Genomic DNA, 21,145 nt, shown 5'->3' with positions numbered 1-21,145 from the left:
CTGTTTAAGAGATGTAAGAGAGCGGTGTATTTTATTTGTACTCAGCTGAAGAGGTATGACACAGACACGCTAGCCTACGCTGGAGGTGATGCACATGAGACCACCTTAATGAATGTGAGCAGCATATGATTCTTAACAGGAGATGGGACAGGAGATGAGAAATGGCAGCGGATGTAGAGGATCAGTGCTGTGAAGCAAAACTGTCCCGAGGGGCAAATTGGGTTTGAGGCCACAGAGGGTACAAAAAAGGAAACGGATTAAATAAGAGTGATATGTGTTTGACAATGGTGTTTGTGTATTGTCCTGTGTGTGTGTGTGCATACAATTATGTAATAGTCTTTTATAGCTGTCTTGTTGAGTTGAATTGTGTGCTTTATAATTACAAGAGGCATTTGCTGATCTTTGTCCCACCTGTAATTGCTCCAACTGCTCCAAATATTTTTTCAATCTCTCAGAAGTGCAGCACTTATGGTGGATTATTTATAACGTATAAATCAGGAGCTATGCATCGGCCATTAACTGACAAAGCATTTTAACGTTTTTAGCATGAATGCACAATGTCACACGCTGTCAATAACCCAAATAAAAAATAGAACATCCTAAAGAGAGACCTTTATTTAGGGATACACTGTTAAGTGTGTCAAATGAAAACAGACGGCGTATTCTTCACCTGTTCCAGTTCACAGTGCTGTGTGAGCTGTCAGAAGCAGTCTGCACTGATATGAGTGTGATGAGCATGCCTCAGTCCCCCAATTACTGTGTCTTCTTCAAACAGCAGTAATTGGTTGTCAGAAAAACAGGCAGCAAAATACAGCACTTGAAGACAAAAAGCTGCCTTGTTAAAAAATAAGAAAAGTTGATGCTGATAAAAGACGGAGACTGTATCACTTGTCTCTGAGACTTAAAGCACTTCAAGAACAAAAGGCTAATTTCTTTTTTGGAGTAGTGTAAGTGATGGATGAGAGGATAAGGTGCAGGCCCTGAAATGAGAGAGCATGTGAGAGTAACTTTTCCCTTAAACTGATTTATGCATCTATCACTCCCATACCTCAGTTCTCTGCTGTTTCCTCAATGACTAAATGCAGGCCACCAGAGGATTTGACATTTGAGCAGGACAGTTTTGTCATTAACTACAGGCCCTGAGCAGCAAAGTTTAAGTGTAAAAGATGGAAACATTTTATGGCTACACAGTGGCACTCACCTCATCATAGTAGATTCTGAAGTCGGCCTTCTTGCCCCGGAGGTCCCATTGTACGACGGTCCCACTCTCAAACCCTATAAGCAACTTCAGAATGGAGTGTGACAAGGAATCGAAAATAAAGAAATGATGAGTTATTCGCCAACGGTAATGCAACTGCACTCATTGCTGTAATGTAAGGGAGCAATTTTGCTAGTGGCACCCCATAAATACTTTTCCCACTTTATGACTTCTATTCAGACACAGTTGTGTCTGATGGCAACGTTTCTTGGCTAGAGTTTTATAGCTCATCAGGACTGGAAGGTTTGACTTCTAATCAGTGTTACTGATAATGCAGACATTTTTTTTTTTTATCATCTGCATGGCTCTGCTTCCTGCCAACACTAACAACACATATACAGTACATCTACATCAACTGTATATACTGACACAGTTAAACACCTGGAGCAGATGTAGCAGAAAATGAGAAAACATAAGTTCTAGTCACCTAAATACTCTTACTTATATAATGATGCCTTTTAAGGTGTAACCTGTATAAAATGACCAGTATATACACGGTTTATGTTGCCCACAGTCTGCAATGTTGGTAAAAGAACATTTGTGATGTCGACATTGATTCATTTTTAACATTTGTGTGGAATTACCAAGTGTGAGATTTATTCAAACAACAGGTTGCAACCTCATGTTTTATATATGAAATTCTCCACCTACAGTCAGACCGGTTTTTCAATTATGTCTAGTAAGGCTGTGAGACTATGAGCTATGCTGCCAGCATTATTTAAAACAGCAGTTATCTTAGCTCGCGTGTATTTTATTGTGGAGTAGAGTAAAACAATTTTTTTTTTAAGCATGAATATCTATTCCCTGCTGCTGGAGCAGTCATAATTAGGAAGGAGGCACTGTTGGCTCTTTATTTACCTAACATGAATTCATTTTAACAAGAAAAAAAGCAAAGGCTTTGAGAAATAAAAACACATAGAGTATAAAATCCTTTTGTGTCTATCCCAAGTCATTCAGGTTAGAAACGTTATCATTGTTAATGCCGTCTTTTTATTTGTGCGTCGACAGTATATGACTACAGCTGTAAACTCTCGTCTCGTCTTTATGTCTTCACCGCTTGTCAAGTCTGGTTTAATCGAGAGGCATAGAAAATCCACGGGGGGAAAGAATCAATATGCTCTTCAATGGCCCCTCTTTTACAGCAACCTTCACTTGCCACTTTCCCCACCAATGTGACTGCAGCGTGACCCTGAAAAACCCTCCTGTCCTCAAAACATATTACCTGTAGGTCCCGAACAGTTCATATCTTTAATGCTTATACGTGGAAGCCTCGAGGGTAAGAGAAAAAGAACAGGAGAGTAACAAAAGGGAGAGAGACTTTTCTGAGTCAAAAAGAAAAGCTCTGAAAGTGTGAGGTGGGCAACTAGAGGATAAAAAACGATAAATGATGGAAAAGCAGGAAGAAGCCAAAAAGGAAGAAAGGATGCAAATGCAGTGAGCAGTGGGAGGTTGGAGGACAGACATCTAAGTGATGAAAAAAGGCAGAGATTAAACAAAGGCAAAGAAGTAGGAGGGGAGAGCTGATTGTGGTAAAGATGAGATGTGGTTCTTGAGGAGAAAAGGGAGCATCTTTTATCTGCCTCCTCACCTTGCCTTCATCCTTTGGGCTGTCACTCAAGTGAACCACGGGTCCTGGATGAGTTTTAGTTGAACTGTGATGAGAGAGAAAGAGATATGAAAAACACTCAGTTGAAAAAAAAAAAAAAAGAAGATGTGGAGACAAAGAGAAATGAGTAATTTCACAGTTTTACTCTGCCCATACACTGTTCAGACTAAATTGACTTGCTGCTTTGTGACATGACATTTCTAGGCACTGTATAGAAGAAAATACTGTGCATTGACTTTATTTACAGCTTTCAGCAGGGACCAACAATAACCAACCCTTACAGCATTTACGTAACCTTTAATTTACTAGGGATGTGATTTGATCTCTTTTCTCTTTCAAACCTAAACCGCATGTTTACAGACTAAGAGAGGACACCAGAGTATATACTGGATAAGTAGAAGGTTATTATGTCCAAGGAATGTCCTTCAAACCACCTTCCTCACTCATTTAATAAGTAAAAAACAGCACCGATATTGGTTAACAATTAAAAACAGTGGACTTTTAACTTCTTTTTAAAAAAAGGTGGCACATGGAAAACATTAAGAGCTGAACAAAGACCTCACAGCAGTTTCCTTGTTTTACATTACAATGAAGCATCAATCCTAACTCTTGCTCTTATTCAAAACATAAATGTCACCACCATGTCATGGTCACACTGTTATAAAGACCAAGAGGAAAATATGAGTTAGTAACACTTGGATACTTTACTTAAAGTGACACAATGTAGGATTTCAACCTCCAGATAATGTCTCCAAGATTATTTTGATGGTACAGTCTATCAACTCAAAACAGGGTATATGGCACTACTCTTTCTCTTTCTAATATACTGAGAAATAAAACAATGTAATTTTGAATGAAATGCTATAACATAGGCATGGGTGTTTTTACATTAGCAGTCCTGCTTCAGAGTTGTCAGAGCTAATATCGTTGGCTTGTTACCGCGACATATATTTTATGATATTTGTACAACTGTGGGGGGGAACCTGAGAGGAAATAATTTATTGTGTTACATTAAGGATAGTTAAGAGAAAATCTTTATTTCACTACATTTAGGTAATCTTGTGTTATTTTGTCATTTATTTTAAATAATACAAAATAGAATCTAAATTGAGACAGAGTAGGTGATTAGATTAGGTGACCCTTTAGTAATAACTCCACCTTCAACTACATACAGCATCACTGCATTGTTGCATATCAAGGCATCAATTAGTATAATACAATACAAACAACACAATATGCAGTATTCCCACTGTACTTGTTTATATTTTTGTACATTTACTGGAGTAAAATGGAAGAAAACCTCTTCCAGGACTCCCTGGAAGAAGATATCTTGTATCTCAACGGGCACTTGAAACAGAATATCTCCATACTGCAGTGTTGCCATATTTACATAAGTAAATCTTCTGAGAACTTTCCTTCACCACAGGAAAACATAGCATGCAGCTGGATTTATATATGTGACTGTAATAAAATCAGACAGCCACAACATCTGTCAGTTTGGGATTAAGAAAAATTTGACAGACACAGAAAGCGTAGAAGATATGACAGCGTAGGTTTCCAAGGACCATCTCTACTTGGTCACCAGCTCACTACACTATGGCAGCCACGATCATAGCGTAACGGCAGAAATGTGAGCTGATCGGGGAAGCTGCATGTTAAGTGTGACTGACACTCAGATAGGGCAATTTGGTTATGCCTGCTGTCTGAGAGTGATAAAAAACATCTCAATACCTTTTCTTTTCAGTCTATGGTGTAATAAGCAAACCATCCGCAACACATCTGTCTAGTCACTGAAGGGCCACAGTGAGAGGAAGCCGTTAGCCAATCTGGCTCCAGCAACCATGTAAAACATGTAACATGCCCATGAATATTTGACCAAAGATACTGCATTGTACATCCAAAAAAAAAAATCCCATACCACATATATACACAGTATACAATGTTAATCTAGCACAAAAAAAACAAGTTGTTAGTTGAGAGAAAGTAAAATATTGGCAGCAGGTTTTGGCCCAACACTCCAGGGGCGAATATGAATTGATGGTGAGTCACTGACTGACTTAGTGACTCCTAATAAAGTCTGCCTTTCAGCTACCAAGGCCAGTCTTTGAAAGGCACAAATAAAATCAAAATGCTTTGAGAACTACTTAATTCAGCCATGAATAGCGTGTCAATCAATATTTTCTGAAAAGCTGTGAGGCCACTTGTGCGGAAGTGAATCCTTCCAATAAATCCTTATTTCTTTCTGTCTGTGTTTCTTTTTTGAAAATGTCTTTCGATTGACTTCCCCCTTGGTGGCTGTGTTTCTGACAACCCTTTTAAGTGCAGTGCCAACACATCTCAAATGATTACCGCCACCCACCAGGTTACTTTATTGTAATAATGCCAAAACTACAGGAACAATTTCAGTCGGCAAAAACCTACGATTTCCATTTAAAACCAAATTGCATCACTTTAAATACACAGTATGTAATTTCTGCTGCTCGGGGTCCCTCTCTCTCGCTCAATCTAAACAATAACAAAGACCTAGTTTTATGACGCAGTGGAGCAGCATTGGATCATGAGCCTCTGCTCACATCCTGATTAAGTGACAGATACTCTCTTTTTCCCACATTGCATTCCATCTTTTTATGCATATGTTACACAACAATCAATCAAAAACATTTTTATTTTTTTATTAAAGTGTGACCCCCGACTGACCTGTCTCTCTCTACCCAGAACAAGCTGAAATGGTGCTATCCCTACTAACAGACAAGGTTCAAAGAACGCTAGCCCATGGTTCTCCTAAGGTTAGTTACAAGCAAACCATAAACTAGGGTTAGAGAACGTACCCTCAGGGTTAGGCAGGAGCCTAACCGTAAATGTTCCCTAAACACTGAGGGAACCAAAAAACTGAAACGATCTCCTATGGTTGCTCCGTGGTTTCCATAAGATGTTCCCATTTGGTTCCTGTATATTTTCTAACCATACATTTGCAACCAAAAACTAACATTCGGGGAAAGTTAGGAAAACTTACACCACAGGATAACCTAGGGGGGAACTTTCAGGGAACGTTCCCGAAATCAAATGGTAACGTTCCCAGAACATTCTGGGAGCAAAAAATTGTAAGGTGAGATAGCAATTTAAGGTTTATAGAGCAGCATGCTTCATAGGATGATTCTGCTCCTTTTAAACAGACAGATCAATAAATCAGCTTCAAGGCTTCAACAACAGTACTAGCGCACTGATAATAATAATAATGATGATCATAATAATAAATCATCTCAAACATGGATGGAATTCAAAATCCAGGCCAAGATCCTTGACTTGAGCCCAAATAAATGTATAAAATATGCTGGCATATGCTACCGCTGTACAAATTAACATAAATACAATCTTGAATCCAAGGGAGAAAATTAATGGAGGAAATAGACTAAAGACCAATAACTAATGGAATGAGCAAAGGAATGTCACCAGAAAATAGAACAAGACAAAGAGACAAAAGGAATGTATTTGTTCTCCTTTCAGTCATGACAACCAAGGCTGCAGATAATCACAAACACAAATGCAAAGAGACCTTATGCTAAAGCAGGGCTGGGGGAGTCATGGCAACCTGTCACAGGCAAGAAGACACAAAAAATCAACAGGACACATGATGAAGTGAATGTGTGTGAGTCCATTATCAGTGGATTTTAACACTTGAATAATAGCCTTTTGTTTTAACATGAATATACATTAAGCGTTTGTGGAGCTCAGAGAATGTTGGGGCATTCAGTGTGCAGGGAAGAAAGAGAACAGGAAGATGAGAATGTTCATGTTTTGCAGCCAGCGAGCTACACCCCCTGTAGAATTATTCTTATGGGCTCTTTCACTAAACATCCATTCAGACCACAATGTTCCCACAATCCTTCTCACCCCTTGTAGAGAAGGCAATGACAGTACATGTAACAAGCATCCTTAATCGTTTCTCTTTTGTTTTTATGGTTCCCTTGACTGCAAAAGTTAATATTATACCAACAAACTAACATTTTGGCAGCACACGGTGTCATAAACTGAATTTATAAGTTGTGTACAGTATGTTATATTGTAACTATATTTATTCATTACTCATTGGTGTCCTATTTATTATTTATCCTGCAAACTATGACTACATGTTAATGTTTATTTGTGTGCACACAGCACAACAAACCCACCTCTGTAGCCTTGTTCTGTTTTATGTAATAATACACTGCAGTATGAGATGTAGTTTTGTTCAAACTATTTCATTTGAACTTTATATACTTTAATCCGTATCCATTACCTTTATTATATCTGATCCTTCACCAAGGAGGATCAAGAAGTGTAGTAGAGAACATTGTTAAGTTGTGTGCATAGTCCCCCTTTAGAGGGTGGACATTGTAGACAGAGTACAGGCTACAATGTAACTCACTGCTTGAATTGAATTGGAGACACTGAAATGTTTTCTTCAAGCATCTAAAGTTTCCTCATCCTAAGAACATGGCACTAAGACAAGTTAACTTCCTGTCTATCGCGACTCTTATATCCTCCATGTTAATCAAGTAGTGCAACTTAAATGGCATAGGCTGATTTTCCATATTTAAAGGTGCAGTTTTTAATATTAATGGTTTATTGTCAAAAATGGAAAATATAAGTATGTATGTTTGTATGTGGGTATAATCACTTAAAAATATTGCTTGGGCTTTAGAGCCATAGAATAAATCTTTTTAGTTTTAGCAGGGGCCTCCATATCTTGTGCCGCCAAGTTTCAAAAGAAGCACAAATGGACAAACTAGCCAGAATGTGCATTTCACAATTTAAAGCAGAAGCTTACTAAACAACTGAGGAATTACATATTTTCTTGTATATAAAAGCCACTGAAGTTCACTGACGGACTTGGGAAAGCAAGGCCGGAGAAAAAGAGTCGTCCATCTGCAGCCTCACCATTAGATAAAACTTACACATACGCCCTGATTTGTCGAAAGCGAAAAATATTGACTATGCTTTAGTTGTCAAAAGTGCATATTGTAAGAAAATCGATGTAAAATTCTGCAAAAGTTGGCCATGTGTCCTGATTCGCAGCAACACAAACACAGAAGTGTTGCATCTTGTTCCAGACATATTTGCAAATGTGTGTGAGTGTTATCTGACAGACAAGGATGCTGTTGCCATTTCTGGCATCACACTGGTTCTGCATTTGCAATCTAAAATTACTTATTCATTTCATACACAAAAAAACAAGAGGTTGGCAAAAGCTTCTTTCTTTATGTTCCAATCTAAACAGCAGAAATGGCCAAACATGCCAAATATGATTACGGTAGAGGAGATGCCAGGCGTAAACATCATTCTGTTCATCAGAGGGATCCATGAACTGCAGCAGAGTGTGCACTGGGCTGGTGTGTTTTCCTATTCCCTCTTGCATCTCATTTTTTATATCTCATTTTGGAATGAATCTCCTGGAGATTAAATTGTGCATTAAATATGTGGCACAGCTATTTGAATTTCAATGAGATTCCAACCCTCATGTTTGAGAACAGTGGCTGTTTACGCCACAAAAACAAAGGAAAGGATTTTCAAGCAAGCATACTTCAGGCCCAGTGTTCAATTAAAGTATCTGTGAATGGCAAACACTGCGTTGACAAAAATGCTCACACATACCAAATATGAATCACACACAATTTGTTTACAGTGGGGAGAGTGGGTAAGGATCATTGAGTGAGCAAACTCATTGCCCCACTAAAATAAATATTAAAAAGTCACCACTCATCCCTATTCATGTTTAGTGGAAATGCTCTACAACCAAACACTGAAACTCCCCAGTCGCTCTGTGTGTGTTGAAAAGATTCACTCAGTGCCCGTTCAACTCCTCATGAACCCCACTTCAGAAAGGTGGAGAGTGCTGACTGTTAGAGAATAGAGAATACATTATGCATTATTATGTATGCTCACACAGAGCAGACTATGCACTATCAACTTTCTGCACTGGTTTGGGATTATGCATAATCAAATAGTTGTATTACTGTATATACTTTTGCTTAGTTGATTGATGATTTCAGCATCTCAGTCTTTCAACTGTCCGTTTATACAATAAATGTCAATGAATGAGAGCCATGGAGACTACTATGTGTTCTCCTATAATGGAAAGTGGGAGTTTCTGAGACAGTGCATGGTGCAAAAACTGCACACTTAGAACTTTCACACTTATGTAATGGCAGGGGATAAGTATAGAGCACCATCTGGCTAGAAATATAAATCTGTCTGTACTGAATGTGGCGGGTGTATTGCTGACAAGCTGAGGTATTCAGGTGTTAGGATTTGCAGTGAGCAGCTCTTGGGAAAAGCTTCCAATGTTTTTTTTTTGTTGTTTTTTTCCAGTTACTTGACATGAGGGAAAAAGGCATCACTATGTTTTAAAGCACTAAGATGTGTTGCACAGCGGAGGTTTCACAGCTTCACTGTGTAAAGCTGAATTCACTTTTCACACACAAAGCTGCTTTAGTGCATGAACCCAAAAGTACTGTTTACAAAACTAAGATATTGATGAATTACTATGAATTAGGCAGATTCCTATTACTATTTCCAATAGAAAACGTTAACATTTTCTATTAGTAGCTAGCCCTGAGGGATCTAAAATGGCCTTAAATGAAAAGAGCGTTTGAATTTAAGCATTGTGAGGGGACAAAAGTGGAGCACTGCTGCATCCCTGTGTGCACAGCCTTTGCTCATACTCTATAATTAAATGCTAAACATTCATTGCAGACACAGACTGTACCTGTATCTCTGCATCTATGGCTGACAGCTTACAGGAAGTAGTCAGGTTGGCTTATTGAAAACTAGCAAGAGACGTGCATATAGTCAACTGTCAGAAGTTGTGAAGTGTACAAAAATAACCCATCCAAATCATTCAACTCTTTTGCACCCTTCTGTTGGAGTGCATAGCACAGCAATTATAGGGTGCAGTGAGACAAAGTCAAGAATGTTAATCGGTCAACAACAGGAAAGGAATGGATAAAAACAGCAAACATATTTAGTTTTTAAATATACTGTGCTTTACAACAGAGGGAGGATGAGGTAACAGGACTAATGAGGGTGGATTTTTTCTTCTGAGAAATAATTTAATAAATAAAATGCAAAAACTAACAAACAACAAGCCATATTTTTTTTATTAAATAAATATTGAGACTTTGAAAGGGCCTTGAAAATATCTGAAAAGTGATGTTTGGAGTAAAATGGTGAGTGAGTCCACTCTGCAACGAGCAATCGACAAACCAAATGTTCAGCGAAAATCTCAACCATTGTCTCAGCTTCCGAAACTTTAGCAGTGATTGGCAGACAGACCTCCCACACATGTGCGACAGTGTCGGGAGTGCTCATTCTAGTTTTGGCTGTCATAAGGAAACAAGATGGCTTGGTATAAGAGTGACTTGTGACTGACACTGCAGCAGGGGCCTTGACAGGGTAACACCACAAGAACAGCATGTGGGTGGGTGAAACCAGAAAACACAAACAGGCATACAATGGAACCGAGCCACATTTGTATAGTCGATGGCCCCTGTAAAAGTCAATCTGCAGCATAGCTCGGCAACACAGTCCACAATTGCAACAAAACAGTAACAACTATGAAAGAATATTAGAATCTATATAGAGAACAGTTTTTTATTCTAGTGTTAAATATTAAATCCCTCTTAAAAGTAACAATAGTTTGGCCTGGGTTTCCTAAGAAGGGACCAAATTTCAGGACATTTCATGGTAGTATTTGCTAAATCAAAAGTTAGAGAACCATCGTGCACAGCAATAAGTAACAATATGGTTTGGCAATATGTATAATACAATAATGTGGCTGAAGAGTTGTACAAGTACATGCATGAGAAATGCCCCCTTAAAGCTGGGGTCATTCGTTTAGTTTCTGAGACAGCCTTTTATCTTATTTGGTGAAATTCTTCAAAATGCATGACCAGAGTCTTCCCAACAGCTTAAGACAGCCAAAACAACACAATCCAAGTAGAGCTGAATACTGCAAGACCTTCAACACATTTATTATTTAACAAATTCATTGAGACATTCAGAATAGCTGATAAAAAATATATATATATTCTATTCAAAATGCTTATTTGAAAAAAAAACTAGAAGGCATTATCTCCCAGTAGAAGATCCAGGAAATTGCCATTTAACATTGAACCCTTTCACAACATGACACAGCGATTTACCCAGAGCACCACCATTATACTGCTTTTACCACTATCACCGTTTTTCTCACCAAAGGCATTTTCAACATTAGCTACTCACAGTTCGATGGCCTTGTTCCACATGATGACATATCCAGACAAAACGAAGGACTCGATGTTGACGATGTGTGTGTTTCCACGCTCTGTCCCCACATACAGCCATTTACTCTGAAAGGGAAGGTGGCAGAACGTGATCCTGAAAAAAAAACACAACAGAGCCAAGGAGGAAAGAAATTGTTAGAATATGAACAGTGGGTGTGAGAGCATTATGTATGTGGTTTCATTAAACACTGTGTTTGCACAGGTTTGTACATATGCACATTTTGTTCAACAGGCTACAGACAATTTGGCATTTGGAGAAAACATAGAACAGAACAGACACATCTTCTGCTGACATTGCAGAGCACAACACAAACAAAGTAAAGAAGCAAATATGGGCTATGATATTTAGGAAAACAATCCTTGGAATAGACACAGAGTGATTAAAATGTGAAGCACTTACTTACTTCTAGCTCTTGTTTGTACCCAAACGTTGAAATGCACTTATTCTAAGTTGCTTTGGATGTAATGTAATGAAACGCCACTTAAGTGCTTTTCGTCACCCGTTCAGCAATGATGTTAATTTTCATGTGTTACATATAGCACTAGACAGACTGTAGCTTCACTGTCACAATCATTGGCTAATGGTAATAATAGTGCTTCTTGATAGACACCTTGCACTGACTCATTCATGGATATCTGAGGGAAACAGTCTGACTCATTCTGCAAAGCTTTAATTTAGCGCTCACCGGGAAGGGGAAGGAATACAGTGACTTATGTGTAACTACTATCGCCTACATTCATTACTTCTGCCCTTTATGTTGCCACTCTTGCTTCTCACTTGTCAAAGAACTTCTGCACTCGGAATATAAACTCGCTCTGAGACTGTATAAATAGTTATTCTACGCACATTTCAAAAATAACTGCCAGAAGTAGAAGCCTGAAGTTTTTCTGTGTTCTGTTACATGCACAGGTAAGTTGAGCTACAGTAGAGTTGGACTACTGTGTGTCCACCTCCCTTCCACTAGGGGGCGATACAGCCAGTTCCAGTTTATCTTGTGGATAGCTGTTAGCATGCCAGGCGCAATTTAGAATCTTATTACCATCCACAAGCCCCAGGTGGGATTTTAGTTCTGTCATGGAAACGAGCTGACGACAGACATATGCACCATTGGGAAGCCGAAAGTGCTCGACCGCTTCTCACATAATCACCAATCTCCTTTGTTTAAAGCTTTGAAATTGCACAAAATTATTAATGTACAATTATGAAACACAGAATATTTCCCCACAGAGTTGATACTTCACATACATTATGCATTCTCATATGGACTGAGAGTGAATGTTACTGCAGGCAAGAAAAGGTTCGGGTGTAGTAGACTAGTAATATCGTACCTGACAGATTTAATCTCTGTTCTGAAACACTGCACTGATGTAAAAGGACTTTAGAATATGTGAGGAAACATTTTACAGCCTCAGCCCGTTAATAATTTCCTGTGCTACCTTTTGGGAATTCATATTTTTCCTTTAAACATTCCCAGGCCGAGACAGCATGATTTAAACTCTCAGACTGTTCAGTGTTTCCATGATCACAACAGTGTTCATTTCGTTTTCAATCCAAAATACTTATGATATGATAGAGGCTGCTAAAAACCAATATTACTCTGCCATTGGCATTCATCATCCTTTTAATCATCTTAACTAGGGAATGAAGCGGACCCGTGCCAATTACTCCTGTCCACACCGATTACAGAGTATAGATGGAGGGGATCACTGTGCTCCAGCCACATAGCAACAAATCAGCAAAAGGCAAGACAATAAGACGGAAGATAAATGAGATGGCAGACAATTCAATAAGGGTTTTGGGGGGGCTTGGAGACACAATATTTAGTGTTTTTGTATATAGGTGGTGATGGCACGTCTATGTTTGTTCAATGTCTAGATGAGACCTTTAATATGAAAAAAACAATCATACAACACAAAAAGGAATACGAACCCCAACCATTTACAAAAACTAGTGCTGTCAATAGATACAATATTTATATCACAGTATAGTATATTCTTATTCCAATAAGCCTGCTATATGCAAATATCTAATTATTGTGGCTACATTACAAAACAATGACCGATATGGTCAAAAATATTCATCCAGAATTACCCATAACAATGTGGTGTAGTGTCCATCTTTACACTGGTGAATGTTAACCTGACTTCCCCTGTTTTTATTTTAAACAGTCCTACGTAATGTTAATCTGCCTGCAACTGTTCCCACACATTCAGCTATTGCTGTTGATAGTTTGTTGCATGAAAATTAGAGGTTGACTGATTCTGCTGAAGCATGAAAAAGTCATTAATCAACATTTTTTTCCTCCTGTTTAAAGACGGTTAGTTTAAAAAAAAAAACACACAAAAAAGGTAATGTGTGTAATGTTCAGGGCTGGAACAATTGCTCGAGTAATTGATTATTAATCGATTACTAAATTGATCGACAACTATTTTGATAATCTATGAATCAGTTTGAGTGTTTTAAGTTTAAGTTTTATGATTTTTCAGCTTCTTAAATGTGAATATTTTCTGGTTTCTTTGCTCACTGTAAAAAAGAATTTGTTAAAACTGAATCATTTTGGTTTGTGGACATATGAGAACATCATCATTTCCAGGTTTAAATATTTTTATTTTTTTTGACATTTTATAGACCAAACGATTACTCGACTATGAAAATAATTGTTAGTCGCAGCCCTAGTAACGTCAAACTTGAAACTAGCTTCAGAGTCAACTAGTCAAAATTATAGCCGTGTTACTTTGACAGCCCTAAAAAGACGACAAAAAACTTTCAAACAAAAGAGCGGTGAGAAGGGCGCGGAAGGAGGAGGCGAAAACTGAGTCAAATTAATGGTTTTGACTACAGACAGTCCGACCATGCATTTATCGCTGAGGGTTATAATTAGCAATCAAAGACAACAGGAAGAGACGTGGGTTACGCTTTCATGCTGGCCAGCCACTGCCAGACCAGCTGAGGAAAAAATATCCTTAATAAAGTGAATAGATGTAGCAATTAATTGAATAACTGATATCACATAGGTAATAGGCAACCTGGCCATCCACTCTGCATGAGACACAACACGACTACTTAAGGAATTTTGCACAAACTTAATGTCAGAACAACCATGTTGAATGAATCAAAAACACACATTCATTCAAATGTCTCTTTTTATTGTCCTCAGAATTACAGCGCGTATTCAGTGCCTCATGCATTGCGGGTGCTTTCTGTTTGGACTGAATGTCTTCAAATTACTTTTGACATGACAGGCAGGGAGGGCCGGCACGCACAAGAGGCTGACTGACAGTTATCACAAAACAATTCTCTCCACCGCTTCCAGTGATTCAGACGTTATTCTTGAGGGATTGTGAGGAGGTGTTAGGCTGCTAATTGTCAGCTGTTCAACTGAGAGACACAGAGCTAAAGGGAAAATCACTGCCCAAGCCTCTGATGGATGACTCATGGTGTCTTTCGTCATCTATCTTAAAGCATGACTAACTGTGACTGCAAGTGAGAGCAAGTTGTCCTGACTTCACATCACACCACAGGACAGGTAGAAAGCTACTGCATGAGGTTTTTTTGTGTGTGTGTGTGAGGGGTTTACAGGCGTGATTTCAATGTCATCGGACTCTTTAGAGTCTTCCCGATTTGAAATTGTAAGTTTTAAACATGTTTGATATTTACAACTGAGAAACAGCGATTCCACTGTTTATATTCTGAAGTCACGTTAAATCACATGAGTTTCTGTGAGATCCCAAATCACTGGAATCTCCTCCCTGAAGTTGTTTGATTAAACGCCAAGTGTGTGGTCCTGCGTATTCACTGGATCGTCTAGTCTGTGTCTTCACAGGATTAAAACATTAAAAATTGGTTGCACGTTTTTAAAATCAAGATCAGCTTTTGAAATCCTCTAGCGTGGGACAGGCTTTAGCTGCACCTGTCCACGTAACAAAGATTGGCATGCAATATGTTTCTGTCACAAGAGATTTGTTCTTTCACTTTCTCGTCGTATCTGTCACTCAAGCTCTGCTGCATTTTGTGACTGAACTGTGCATGTGTGTCCCTACCATCACCATTTATGAATGAATTCTGTGGGAATGTTTACGTCGGGCACAATAAATTCTGCAACTTCCTCTTGCTTGCTCTCTAAAAGTGTCTCCAGGTATTCCATTTTCAAAAACCTTTGGTTCAAACATTTCTACAATTTGAATGAATTTGATTAGATTCCTTAGAGAAGTCTACAGTTTGCATACTTTGCTTGTGATTTGAACGCTGTCACTGCATTACAGAAACATCAAGTTCTTTCCTTAACAACCTTCAGACAGCACACAGATTTAACAAACACTACCAGTTTATTATCCTTTCAGGCGCAGCACTAGTCAAGCTTTATTATGTGCTTTTTTCATGGCAGGACGAGGGCTGGGAATTGATTAAAACGTTTTGATACAGCATCAATATCAATATTTGATGCTGATTCCTGAATGATACATTTTCTGATAGCAATTTTATTGAATCTGTTTCAAAGACATTTTAGGTGCTGAAGTCAAGGTAAACCAGTCAATATGCTAAATATATTAAAGATCAATACCCAGCCCGAGACAGAGACTGAGATTTTCTGTATTATGGAGAAAACTACTTTCTTCCTCCCGATGAAAAGTTTAAAAAGAAAACGAAACATGCCCTGTGACTCCGAATAAGCCCTTGATCAGAGTGAATAGCAAGCAACCTGAGTTTGCCTTGACGTTCACTCATCAAAATGAATACTTGTATTGACCCAGTTAACCTGTGCTTTTACGAAGAATGCCTGAATAAATGTTCATTGGAAAAAAAAAATCATGTGCTTTGTATTTCATGTGCTTTTGAAAAGCAAAGCATATTCCATCCAATTCACTTGGAACGCAGTCTTATTCAATAAATGGCCTTGCATGTGAAACAGTGGAGGAGGGGGGAAAAGAAGAAAATATGGTCAGAGGCAGCAAATAAAGACAAAGACATGATCTCAATGGCATCTGTTATATGGATATATCTCGACTATAAAGCAGCATGAAGCAATAGCAGAACGGGGAGAGGAAAGTCAAATTTATGAGCATAAAATTCATCGAGTCATTAATTCTCTACTGTCCTGCATTTTGATTTTTGACTCTGAATACATGTTTTTCAAATATACTTCCATTATGTATGAAGGTTGCTTCAATTGATTTTTTTTTTACCAGCATGTCTGAAATTTGTTTAAGCTCTATTTCTACATGAAAAATAATTATTTTAGTTTGTAAATATTTACTAGTTACTATTACTAATTTCAATATAGTTTGTTTTGTTTGCTGTTAGGAATTGACTAGGGAAGGACAGTTCATTAAAGATCAAGAGTGTAATTAAGTAGTTTTAAACTTCTTTATAGACAGAAAACAACAAGCATTATATATTATATTATATTATATTATATACCTCTTGAAAAAACAGTGTAGAAGAATCTGGTGTAGAAGAATCTTTTTTTTTTTTTTTTTAAATGGTGGCTTTGGACGGACACTTGGATGTCAAGTGTTGAGTGAGCCCGTCCAAAGTGGTTCATACAGAGAGCAAAAGTGACGAAGAAAGCTCTTGACATAAAAAGTGATGTGTCATTCACTGCTCTGCCAATTTGAATTGCCAATTTCAGACATGAAAGGTGTTTTAAACTTCACAATCTGTTATATATCCACAATCCAATGTCTAAAGAAAACTTTTGTGCCAAAAACAATTAAACTGTTGAATTTTGAATTATGAAATTCCTAAACCAAATTTAATTGCCTGTAATTAATCTCCAATTTCTACCATCTTTTTAATCTTTCTCAGTCATTATCGGTCTTTTTATTTATTTTTGGTGGAACCAGATAGTTGTCCATATTGTGGATGATAAAGTCGAACCAATGCTATTTTTCCCTATGAACTAATGGAGGACTGTGCATGTGTGTACTTGACAGTTAAATAACAACTTAGTAAAAATAGCGATAGACAGAATATAGGCGTTGTTTTTAATCAATTCAGAAGTACATTGTGTACATTTTCCCACTTCCACAACAGAAAGCGAAGCATTTCCAAAACCAGGCATCAGTATCTGACAGTCACTGTTTGCCATTCAAATGTAATGGTGGAAAGCATATACTGAGCTGTCACTGCTGGGAAAAAGCAAAGCGCCAGGGCCTTCGCCTACAACCGCATCCTGCAGACTGCTATTCTTCAGAAGAAAATGTGGCCTCAAGCAGTGGGAGAGACAGCTGATTGACTAAAAGAAGCAGCAGGCTGAGGGGGGTGTCATGTTCTCTTTGTCCAGAGGGTGAGGAGGTATGACAGAGAGATCATGAAAGCAAGAGACACTGAGGACATTGTACCTGATTTAAGGAACTGGAATATTTTTAGTGCAAGACATAAAATGACCAACAAAGAGAGAGTAGATTTTCCAAATCAACAAACATGCTCAACCTCAGTGAGGAAATCTGCAGTGCTCATGTATATCTCAGCCCATTGAGCAGTTCTGTCCAAATACATCATACTGTATGTCATCACAGGTGCAACCATAGCTGTCAGAGGGGAAGCAACAGAGCAATAACAACCAATACTTCAAGAGGTATCAGATATAGAAACAGAAACTCGACAGTCTACATCTGCCAGCCTTACCGACTAACTGAATTTTAAACACTATTGCAGAGGATTCGTTTGACCCAAAATAATCTAGATTAAAATTGAACTAATGTCAAACCCAGTCTGACTGGGATTCGATCAAACCCAACATTTTACTAAAAATATTCATATCTCTCTCTCTCTCTCTCTGCCGATGACAGTTTGCACTGCAGCAACCTGACTTTCATGCAAACGTGTTGGAGGAGATGGATCTGTCTTACAAAGAACTACCCAGAAATCATCTTTCACAGCCTGAAGTGGTAGCATTGTGTGTGTGTGTGTGTGTGGGTGTGTTCGTGTGTGTGTGTGGTGAGGTAAATGAAGATGGAGTCACCAGCTGAGGATTCTCAGGTGTATTATCCAGGGAGAAAATGGATCCGCGTCAAAGGCAGAAATGAGGAGCCGGTGCCATCCTCTCACTACAGATTGAGCTGATTAAATATGTCTTCCTGGTGGAGAAAGCTTTGACAAGTGTTGATGCTGCAGTTGAGATGGTCTAGCAGCCAGTGATATGGGATGTTGTTGGGGGATAACAGCAATTTTTCTTCAAAGAGTTCTCTACAAGCCTAGTTCATTCTACTTTACTTGAAAACCGATAATCAGAACACCAATGTGTATTGCAACACTGGGCCTATGGGCCCTACTCAGGACATGATGGGAAGTTGCTGAGCATGAAATATTCAAAAGTGCGACCCAACGGCTTCCAGACACTTTAAGCAACAACTGCAACAACTCTAATCAGCTAATCAGATTATGGCAGCTGAAACCCAAACAGTAATACAACAGTGGTTCATCAAAGAGAGAGTACAAGAAAAGGAAGGGATAGAACATCCGTAACCATGGCAGAGATCAGGGACAGTCTGGGTTGTTTCATGTTCATGTCATGTTTTCATGTAGTTTCATATGTCTTGTTCAATAGCTGTCAATTTTGTAAACTATATATAAATGTCATTTACAAAAATGATATTTGTAATTCTGTACAATACAGAATCCAGTGGGTTTTATTGTCCAATAGGAGCCTGGTTGCAGGTGATGACTCTAAACTTCTGGTTGCAAAATGTCAACAAGGCACCAGCCAAATCACGAATCTCGAAGCTTCAGAACGGGAGGTCAGATTTTGGCTACTACCACTTGGAGAGAACTCAGCGGTCAACCTGTTGACATTAAACCTGGCTAAATTAATCCTAGTTTCATGCATTATTCCATGTGTCACATCTCACATGCATTCGTGTGAGCATAATGGATGTTTTCATGAGGAAGCAGATGAAGCATAATTGTCAGAGCTCCTCCTGATCAAAGTAAGAAAAGTAGAAGAGAGTAGATGAGTCAGAGCAATCGCACGTCAGAAGTCACATAGTGTGGACTCCAGCAGAATACATTGGTAAATTGGAGGCTTTATTTATATTGTTAGGTACCAGTACTCATTACAGCCGTCATTATGTCAAGATGCTGAATAACTGTCTGACTGCGTGACTCAGGGTATAATGCCAGGTGCTTAGTGCTAAATAACTCTGTCACAGCAACATGAACTCACTTTGTGCGGTTGAGACTCACCTCTCTCTGTTGAATTTGAGTGAATGCAGAACAGCCGGCCGCCTCTGACGCAGATTCCACAAGTGTAACGTGTCATCTGCACAGGCAGAGACCAACGCTCCCTAAAGGACAAAAAAAAATATATAAAAGACATATCAATACTGAATCCTCCCAGAAACACAAAGTCCCGTACCCGTAGTTGACTAGATTTTGGAAGATTAGACCGAGGGGAAAAAAAGATCGAGACTGAGATTAGATTTTAGATGTGTAAAACAACACATGCATGAAAAGTGAATACTTAGCCACAAGTACAGTGTCTCATAGATGGTTCAGACAGACAGACAGTACCAATAACAGACAACTGCAATGCCCGCTATAACTAGGATAGAAATTAAACTGAATGAATCCTGTGAGAGGGAATGATAAATAATCTTTAAGTGGTATCATAAGGTTCCATCCCATACGTTTGAGGTCAGCATATTGTAATTACAGGGGAATTCCCCATGCAGGTTTCCGACCAGAGCGTCACTGTAAAGACCAGAGCCCAGGGAGAATTGCCTTTAAATTACACATTTAGTCATGGGATTAAATACTGTCAAGAGCTGTGCAGAGAAGATGAATATATATAGCTTAGAAAACAGTTTTAGATATAATGTGATTTAAAGTGATTAATTTTTTTTCCATTTACTCACATAGAATTTATTTTAGTTAGTTAGTTAATGGGAAAAGATTAAACAAGAGTAACCAATAAGACCATTATTACGTGGGAGGAAGCATTTCTTTTTATTTAAATGTCCATCTGTTTTTCCACAAAATAAACACATTGTTCTACATGAAAACATTTTTACTTGTTTTTTACTATTTTTACATGAAAACATTTTTACCTCTGGCATATTGGGTTATATGGATGCACATCTCTAAATAGTCATTACATATTCTGCTAAAACATAGTAACTAGCACTTGACATTTAAAAATACATATAAAGGGAAATTTGACAGAATCAATGTAAATGATCTATAATTTACAGGTGTGTGAATGTGTAAGCTTTTTAAATTGAGGGGATGTTGGATCATCACTCAGAACTAATCAGGCAGCTGAGCCTCTGCCAACAGTTACATTTTATAATTTTCTACTTTGCATTTCATGTTTTCTGCTATTTTCTTATTTGTCTCTTATTTCTCAGATTAGGGAAAGGTGAATTGTCAGTTAGAAGAATTCTGCATAGGGCCATAAAAGCTAGAACCTGAAATATATTGATGTAATGGCAAAGGGAAGGTTCTTTCTATCATTATTATTATGTAAATTATGGGCTCAAGAAACTGAAAAACAAAATAGGTGCCCAACCATTGTAAAGACTCACTCTGGAGGCTTGTAATACACGCAAAATTGCAGACGTTACTGTTCTGCAATCCTTTCTGTCAGTGCTGTAGAAAAAAATCTTTCCTATGCAGGTGGCGTTTCTTTCTGTCACCCCAGTTGGCCTTGAAGGCAGAAAAGAGAAGCATGCAGAGGAGGAGGAGGAGGGACTGGAATGGAGGGAGAGGAGGTGCAGCAGCGGCATCATACAAGATGGAAGAGAGGAGACAATGTGAGAGGAAAAAGGGTTGAGAGCCGCATATGCAGCTCCAATATTCTTTAATTGTCTTGACACCATGATGCAGCAGGTAAAATGGCAGTTGCCAAAGACAATTTATTCAAAAGACACATGGAAGCATTCATTATAAAATAACAGAGCCGGGAGACAGTTTTACATGTTTTTCTTTATTGCACACCTACAAAGAGACAGATGTATTTACAATATTGCTAATAAATATGA

The 21,145-nt window shown here is 38.3% G+C and overlaps 1 protein-coding gene across 12 annotated transcripts in view; it reads right to left on the bottom strand.

Moving 5' to 3' along the window:
• The window catches only part of stxbp5l (syntaxin binding protein 5L), a 117,152-nt gene that overhangs the window by 41,343 nt on the left and 54,664 nt on the right, over positions 1–21,145 (bottom strand). For all 12 annotated transcript variants that reach the window (XM_058654210.1, XM_058654232.1, XM_058654217.1 and 9 more), the window contains exons 4-7: positions 19,350–19,450; positions 11,124–11,258; positions 2,847–2,910; positions 1,202–1,285 (exon numbers count right to left, since the gene is read on the bottom strand). In XM_058654210.1, coding sequence (XP_058510193.1) covers positions 1,202–1,285; positions 2,847–2,910; positions 11,124–11,258; positions 19,350–19,450 — 384 coding nt within the window. The remainder of the gene's footprint in view (positions 1–1,201; positions 1,286–2,846; positions 2,911–11,123; positions 11,259–19,349; positions 19,451–21,145) is intronic.

This window comes from Solea solea, chromosome 2 (genome assembly GCF_958295425.1).
Source record: "Solea solea chromosome 2, fSolSol10.1, whole genome shotgun sequence".
In the NCBI taxonomy this organism is placed as follows: domain Eukaryota; kingdom Metazoa; phylum Chordata; class Actinopteri; order Pleuronectiformes; family Soleidae; genus Solea; species Solea solea.
This window is presented reverse-complemented; position numbering and strand designations above follow the sequence as displayed.